The sequence below is a fragment of the Diadema antillarum genome, unplaced genomic scaffold (genome assembly GCF_040938485.1).
Source record: "Diadema antillarum isolate AM-2024a unplaced genomic scaffold, OU_Dant_1.0 scf00000016, whole genome shotgun sequence".
NCBI lineage: Eukaryota > Metazoa > Echinodermata > Echinoidea > Diadematoida > Diadematidae > Diadema > Diadema antillarum.
In genome coordinates, this window is record NW_027270905.1 from 406,408 (window position 1) to 414,934 (window position 8,527).

At 41.1% G+C, this 8,527-nt stretch overlaps 1 protein-coding gene across 1 annotated transcript; it reads right to left on the minus strand.

The window, feature by feature from the left end:
* Window positions 1–574: 574 nt before the first annotated feature.
* Window positions 575–8,298, minus strand: LOC139725124 (UDP-N-acetylglucosamine transferase subunit ALG13-like). Its single transcript, XM_071636213.1, has 4 exons — window positions 8,109–8,298; window positions 5,721–5,883; window positions 4,153–4,291; window positions 575–1,004 (listed from the first exon to the last, which is right to left on the minus strand). Exons 1-4 carry the CDS (start codon window positions 8,199–8,201, stop codon window positions 893–895), a joined length of 507 nt encoding a protein of 168 aa, XP_071492314.1. The 5' UTR covers window positions 8,202–8,298; the 3' UTR covers window positions 575–892.
* Between the last annotated feature and the right edge of the window lie 229 nt (window positions 8,299–8,527).

Consider the following 8,527-nt stretch of genomic DNA (forward strand, 5'->3'; position numbering starts at 1 on the left):
GTCACATATATGCGAAACTACGCATAATTTCAATACCCAGTATTTTGCTCAGTATAGTTTAGGCAGTGTGAGTGCAAACTACTAAAGAAGTTACAAACAAAACTTCCAGCTTGCATTTGGGAAGTTTCTCACTTCTTGCGAAATTGTGCATAGTTTTGTGTAGTGTAAACACACATGGCTGAAACTTTGAGAAGTTTGTGATGCCATAATAGATCCATTCGTGCTGTTTATGCACATTGTGCATTCTTTCGTACGCTGTTGCGTCTTGATGTGCATTATTTCCTGCTACATATTGAAAGTACAGGCAGTTTCCTACCATTGAAACTGTTTTTAGTATTGTCTTGTTGTAGTATGACCACATGCTCAAACTTCTAAAAGTGGTCAGGACACAACGCAAACTACACATAGTTTCACAAAGTGTGACTGCAGATTACAAGAGCTGCACAGGGTCAGTAGAGATAATGCAGTATTCAAGGTTTGCAGCTGTGTGTATCTGCAGTACAAATACTCCAGTTTTCCTACACCATGTAATGATGCAATCACAGTATAAGTCACTAAACATTCTGATTTCAAACACTATTTCATTTGTAATAGTTATTTTGAATGAAGATGATTTTCATAATCACAAAAGCTGGAAGACATTGCACATAATTCTACATTAAAAATCCATATTTCGAGTTGCTAAATTATAATGTAATGCTCATGAAAGGTTTTGCAATTTAGTATTTTTTGGTCTTTTTGTATGTTTTTCAAAAGAACCAATCGCAAAAATAACCTTTCATGAAAAATAAAGAAGTAATTTCCACCTGCTTACAAAGCACATGCCTACTGGAATGTATGATTTGTCAAACGTCTCCACACCTGCCCCTTGCATTTCTTTCGTGTGGCATCGTCACGACAACCCAAGGGCCTTGTCGAGGAAGGAGGCAAATTTCGACGGGTCACCAGGGGGGAAGGGCTTCAGCTGTGACAAGTCCATGGACTCCAGGTCTGCTGCCAGTTTACTGGAGGAGAGCAAAAAACATAGAATGTGATACCATGATTCATCAAACACATCATGTCATTGTAAGGAACAGGTGAACAAAGTAGTCTGTAATATATTCAAATTTTCTACATGTTTTGTTCACAAACGTTGCCCTTAGCAACCACAATGCTTGCCTCGGACCTGCTGACCTAGCTACAACTCAGTGTTGTCCTGTCTAATGCCCCAGTCACATACACATGTAGACATCCCGGATCCCTGATCTGATCCGGGGAGAGATCCGTGTTGACGCCGGGAGGCGTTTTGGAGGTCAAAAACATCCAGCGTCATTCGGGGATTGCCGTGTTGGCAGAGCAATCCGGGGTGGTCCGTATGGCTGCCCTGTAGCTGCCGTGTTGATCCGGGTAGATGCCGTGTTTGTCTGTGTAGACGCCGTGCTCTTCTGGCCTTATCCGTGCAGCTGCTGTGTTGATACCGTGTGTACAGTCATACCAAACTCCCGGATCTCCCCGGATCACCGTGTAAATCCTTGAGCATCCGTGTTTTTATGTGACTGGGGCATAAGGAACTTTCATGGGTGGGAGCAGGTGAACAAAATGCTTCGTTAATAGGCCATAGGAAGAAACATCCATAAATATTAGCCAGTTTGGAGTTAGCTCACGGGCAAAATGGTACAAATGGCCTTTCCCTTTCCTCAGTCAAATAGGGGCACTTCACTCGTTTTCAGAGTGACATGATTATACGTTTTACATAACAATTTATGGGATTCATCCATCCTGTTCAAACAAAGAATGAACTTGCATCTAGACCAGATGACCAAAACAATCCATCAATTAACACTTGGGAAAGCATCCATTTCATTATTTTGCATTGAACACACTAATAATCTCTTTCTATTTATATTGCTAATTTTTTGGTAAATACCACTTTTGATGTCAGGTGGATGTGCTGGCAAACAGCATTTATAAGGATTACAGGAATGATCATAACATCACTGATGCCCATCCCTGTGAATTTAAAAACCAACATGCCTGTTGGTTACGAATTACCATTTTTATCTACTTAATGCGCAATGTGGAACTGCAAACTGGCTTATTGTAATGAATTACAGAAAAACTCTATTGTGAGAAGAAAAAAAGTTGTGCAATATTGGCTTACATGTATGAAGTCTCCATGGAGATGCTGACTAAGACAACAACAAACTTCATGGAATAGCAAAAAGGGACAGCTGTTAGCTAGCAACTATGCTGTGTAAACCAAAGGAGCAACCAACAGGCAGCAATGCAACAATGGTATCAAATATCAAGTGCATACGCTGAAATGGGCAATGGCTTGAGTGCAGACGCAATGTGCAATCAAGCTAATCATTATACAATGCATGTGACCATGGCCCCAATGGGAGACCATTGTAACACCTCTCTTTCAATGAGGTATAGATCTCTCCATAAGGCAGCGTTCACATAGAAGTATACGGTATTCGCTATTCGCTATTAGCTATGCGCTGTCAAGTCGACCCAGTACACCATCACCCGCACCATCAACTCCCTACTTCTTCCTCCTACACAATCATCCCAGCAAGAACAATTTCTAAACTGCACCAGAATGTCAGTCTACATGCCTATTTTTGCTAAAGGGCAAATCAAGACAAAAATTTTCATGATTTCATAAACGAAAGATAGTATACGCTGCTCAAAAATCGAACAAGCGCGATTCCCACTATACTATACTATTCGCAGCTATTCAGCATTTTCGAATAGTGCCCTCTAATGTGAACCGGTGTTAGGAAATCCTATCGTTCGATTCAAGCTATTCGTGTGCCCTCGAAAACGAGCACCGAATACCCGAATAGTATACTTCTATGTGAACGCAGCCTAAAACACATTCAGAGACTCCAACCCAAAGCACCTTCTGATCTGGAGATTCTCCCGCCTGAAACCCCTAGCAAACGGGAGACTCCAAGTTGATGTGTGCCTAGGGTTCTAGATGCTCTCTGGTGCTATCTAAGGCTTATTTTTTCAACATACAATAGCAATAAGTAAGAAATCCTTTCCAACAGGAGACACTGAGCCAGGGGGAGAGAACGGGAGATTGTGCCAAAATGTTTTTTTGGTGGGACATCTCCCGTCGAAAACGGGAGAGTTGGAGTCTCTGCACATTCCATGTATGCACTCAACCTTTGCATTGTCTCCATCACTCAGACTGTGTACATCATTGAATTCTGGGCATAGCTTTGATGTAGTACAGGGGCACCACTTTGTAACTTGGTCAGATGTTCATGTAGGGAGAATCTGCTCGAGTACATATTAGACGAAACTACCTGTGCTTAGGAAAACCATGAACCATGTCAAAGTAAGCTGTAGAGTACCAAAGTTCTCTCACCCCTTATTAATAAGTTTATACAATCGAATAAAATCATAAATGCATGGACATGCTTCTGTCTAAAATAGTTTCAAAGCAGCTCTGATTATGCCACACTTTTTTTTTTAAAATCAATTAAATTTTGATTTTTTTTTTTTTACAACTTGCTGCATTTTACATTCAGAAGCAGAGTCATAAGTTAAAGTCCCTCGCTATGTCTTTTGTTAGTCACATTAATATGACAGAAACATGCAAGTTATGCTGAGTCGAGGGGAAGGTGCATTCCAGTATCTTTTGTTAACATTTCATCACTTAAGCAATGATTGACGATGATGTCATCTCAAGAATATGAATATTGATTGGTTTGAAGGATTTTTTGTGGGCGTTCCCAAGTACTGTAAAAGTGGATATTTTCGCGCGACTAATTTTTCGCGCTTGGCCTGGTAAGAAGAGTTTCGCGTGTTTTTATTTCCGCGGAATCAAGACATCACGCACAGGAATGTATAGCAAGCAAAAATATTCGCGTGCTTTTATTTTCGCGCTAGTTTCTGGTTGCGCGAAATGCGCGAAAATTTCAACACCGCGAAAATTTCCACTTTTACAGTAATCTGAAGAAAAATAGAAGAAAAAATCATTAAAAATATATGGAATGTTTCTAGATATTCGTTTTTACCGCAAAAGTGATGTTGAGGGTATCATAAATCAACACAAATCAACATGCATTTGGATTTCAGGGCCCCTTTAAGCAGTGAATTTGAAGGTTCATACAGTTTACCAGACCTGGTGCAAGCATCCACACTACCATATCTCACCTTGGTGTGGTGTAGAGGAGGTGCTGGTCTTTGTAGAGTTGATCGGCAAGCTCAATCTGATGGTTCCCCATGAGAAGCTCGTTGATAACCACCAGGAGGGGCTTGTTGGCTTCAAGGGCTTCCAGACAGCTGCCAGCACCTGGGCAAGAAGGTTTCAATCAAACAGTCAAGGGAGAGCAGCTGCTTTTTTACTTGCACTAGCATTGCACACAGAGTAGTTCCAGGGCTGCCAACACTGGAAACTAGTTGAGAGTGAGACTCCCATAGGCCAATGCTATAATTTAGGAGTCAAAATGAGTGAGATGATCAATAGAAATGCATGCAAATGAAATAAAGTTTTAGAGTGAGAAAGGACCAAAATGAGTGAGTCTCACTCTCAATGAGTGAGAGTTGGCAGCCCTGTAGTTCTTATATTTCTTCATCATGCTTGAATGTATCATATGCACTACACTCACCAGGTAAACAGTATGTAATACACCAGAAGGTGGACTGTACTTCACAACAAGAAGAAGAAAATAAGGAACTGCATCTTCCAAGTTCCAGACAATGAGCCTCATACCCTAGTACTTCACTAAGAATCAACACTCAATGATGATATTCTGGAAGTGTTGTGCTCCACATGCAGGAACCCTTCTTTCTTGTGCAGTGAACATTCACATGCAATCTTGATGTAAGAGGCAGAAAGTGGAGCTACTGCCACCAATGACAGCTGCACTATCCCAAGCAAGGTGGTATAGTGAAGCATTTGTTGAATTCTCCCTAAAACTTGGCCTTCTGGTGGGATAATCCCCTTTGGACTTTACAAGGAGGGTCCTACAGGAAGACCATTGTGAGCCCTAGATGGATTAGGGCAATTACATAATCCCTGATTCACTTACTTAGAGCACACTGTTGCCCATCCACAAGGTGCAGTGAGATTCTTTTGTTCCAAAGTTTGGTAACTCAGCTCTGTGTGCATACAATCCCTTGTACAGTCTGAGCTGCTGTTACGCTGTGGATGCTTGACATTGCAATGGAATCTTCAACCTTACTATCCAGCATTTCATACATTCCATTCCCACTACTAGTGTGTCTATAGATGTTATTAACTCCATGCTATCAACTCCCTGGAATATTTGCAAGGGACATAGTAAAGTTAAGTCACATGCTCAGACTCAAATCCCCTCTCTACAGACTTGGATTGTTTTTCTGCGGTTTGTCCCACCACACTCCGCAGCCACGTATTCTGCACAAATGGTATGAAAACTACAGTGCGCTATTAGACAAATGCAGACCCTGGAAAAAAAAAAAAAATGGGTTGATCAAATGTGCATGTAAACGAGTTACAAATGAGTCATTTAAAATACTGCAGTCACTTGTTTTACACACACACACACAAAAGAAAAACCTAGTTTGAAACAGAACAGACTATGAACTTGGACACTTTAGATTTTTCCTTAAAATAAGAATTTTTCCCCCAACAATCATAATTTTTATTGCTTTTCTCGACTTTGATACCTGCCAGACTTCATCAGGAATATGCTGTGATAAGTGATTTTTACGTCTTCATCGATTCTACAGGAACTTACCGGCATGACTGATGATTAAGTCTGCACCTCTGATATCTGCTGCAATTGAGTCTTTGTACCTGAATGCCTCTAAGGTGAAATCTGGCTGATCAAATGATTTCGGTTCAAACTGCCCTCTGCCATACTGAACACACAGCCTTGTGTAGCCTAGTTTCTTCAGGACCTGTGAAGAAGAAAGAATAAAACATGATGATATATTAAAGATAATGTTTGCATACACTGTGATGAACTGTACATACCATATTTATTCCACAGGGTTTTTCACATCTTGCATGTTGGGGTGCTATTCATGACTTTATCAAAAGGGGCATTCCAGACAATTTTCAAAATTTCACATTCTGTGGTACATAAATCAGCAGCTCCATGTATAGATTTGTGGAATTTATTTGTGGCCCTTCAGAAGAAAAATCAATACTCTGAAACCCCAAAGCAAATTACACTGAACAAAGATGATGACATAGGAGCCTCTTTCAGAAATGTAGCAATGTAACTCCATGACAATGCCATGTGCTTCATGTCTTCTTCTTTTGTTCTGCTTCCTTGAGCCCCTACTCATGCATTTTTGTTGTGAGGCTGCCGTGTTATCGTCCTTGTTCACTGTGATTTGTTGTAAATTTTGAAAACACTCCTCTTCCTCATCCAAATCTACAAATTCTGCAACTCTGCACCTGGTGTAAACCAATTTCTAGTTGTTCATAACAGTCTGAAATCATCCAAAGGTCTCCTTTAACAGTATAACACCATGCAAAAAAGTCCAACAGGGGGCATACTCTGCAAAACGTAGGACGTTAGGTTAGTAAGTGCTTTTCTAAGATGAAGAGATAACACTGTCTGTTATGACGGAAATTTTCATGACATGAAACTAGTGCAACAATATAAACGTGAATTATATGACCGAAAGATCGGTCTGTATCTGGCGGTCGTCGGGGAAATGTTCCGCGGAGACTGCGTCTGGCTTCGGGGATCCCCTCCTTTTACTAGGACTGGAGAGCGATAACGTCAAAAAAATAAGAGACTCCTCCGGACAGACGGATCTTTCTGTCTCACGTTAGTGAATTATTTGCTTGTCAAGTTGTGTGTAAATTGTGTAGGCCTGACAAAGTTAATTGTACTCTTACACAGACCTCTCGCTCACAACCTTTCTATTCTGATTTCTAATCTAACTATCGACTATTGACCACTAGCCGGCAACAGAGTATTGCTACACAGTGTAGCTACATCCAAAACAATGAAAATGGTGTCTGAATCTACAATACAATGACTTCAATGATGATAATGCAATTGAACCACCTCCCGGCCTGGGGATGTTTCATAATAAAGCTGTTCATAAAGTTACGAACAACTTACGAGTGACTGGTGGTGATCAGTTGTGATATGCTCTAAATTTACTTATCAGAATTTCAATAATTCAGCATAAGAACTGATCACCAGTCGTCCGTAAGTTGTTCATACATTGTAACTTTACAAACAGCTTTATTTAACAGAGCCCTGGGGCCTGGTTACTCTACTTATCACTAGACTAGACCCTAGTAAATTCAATTTATTAACGTTAACAGCACAGTAGTATCACTATCAGCACGTCGGCCGAAACTTTGGTGATGTTTATTAAAGGGATGGTGTACAGTATTATTGGTGGAGATGAGAATTGGGCTTTTTTAACTTTTTGCGACATACCAAGAAAACACTTAGGAAAATAGTACAGGGCATACCATTAATCTACGAGGAATTCAAAGTTCATTATGATGAAAATCGGGTTTGGAATGACTGAAACATCCAAAAACAAAGTAAAACAAAGTGATTGTAAAAAGGTGTGGGTCCCACACCAGAATCGCTCTGTTTTGCCATTGGATATCTCAGCCATTTCAAAACCAATTTTCATCAAATAAACGTTGAATTCCTCATGGAATTACATGCTGTTTCATATTTCATAACAGGTCTCTCATTATCTCACCAAAAAATGTTAGAAATCTGAAATTCGGTCTCAACCAAAACTAGACTTCTATCTATACGATCCCTAACTGTTGCCTACCCGCCGGTATTCAAAACTAGCCCGGCCCGACCAGACGCCGCGTCTGTACGGCGGGCCGTACAGACGCCGTACCGGTACTTGTGTACAGCGACAGCAGGGCTGTGTTAATTCAAAACTAACTAGATCTATACACAGCCCAGTAGTAGCACAGCGTACTAAAAACAGCGTCTGGTCGGGTTAATTCAAAACTAGACAGAAAGATCCGTCTGTCCCGAGGACTCTTTTATATTTTGCCATTAACGCTGTCTTCCGTATCAGAGTATGACTGGGAGGGGATCCGTGAAGCCAGACGCAGTCTCCGCGGAACATTCCCCGACGGACAGATACAGTCCGATCTTTCAGTCAAATTCAAAACCTACTGTGACAACGTCGCCACTCGTGACAACTTCAACCAGTGAATCGAAGCTCGTACTGCCAACGGTGACGAAGACTGTTTTCCCTGCGTCGCCCATTGTTGAATTGGTTCCTCTTGAATTGCTTTGTTGAAGCTCCAAACAAGAAACGTAAACTGTGATTATAATTTAGTCTGAACTCTAGCTACACACAGAGTTCTGTGGGTGGTGCAGTTGACCGGCGCATGCACGCTAATCTTATCTATGGAATGCCGAAGGAGACAATATTAGTACATGTATAGCGTGCACTCAGGGCAGGGAATAGAGTCATAGGCTGCGTTCACATTGAAATACATGTATAGAAAAGCACTCCTTGAGAGGACTAGATGAGAGCGCAGACCTCCGCCAAACATGCAGCTTATTTTCACCACTGATCTTGTTCTTCC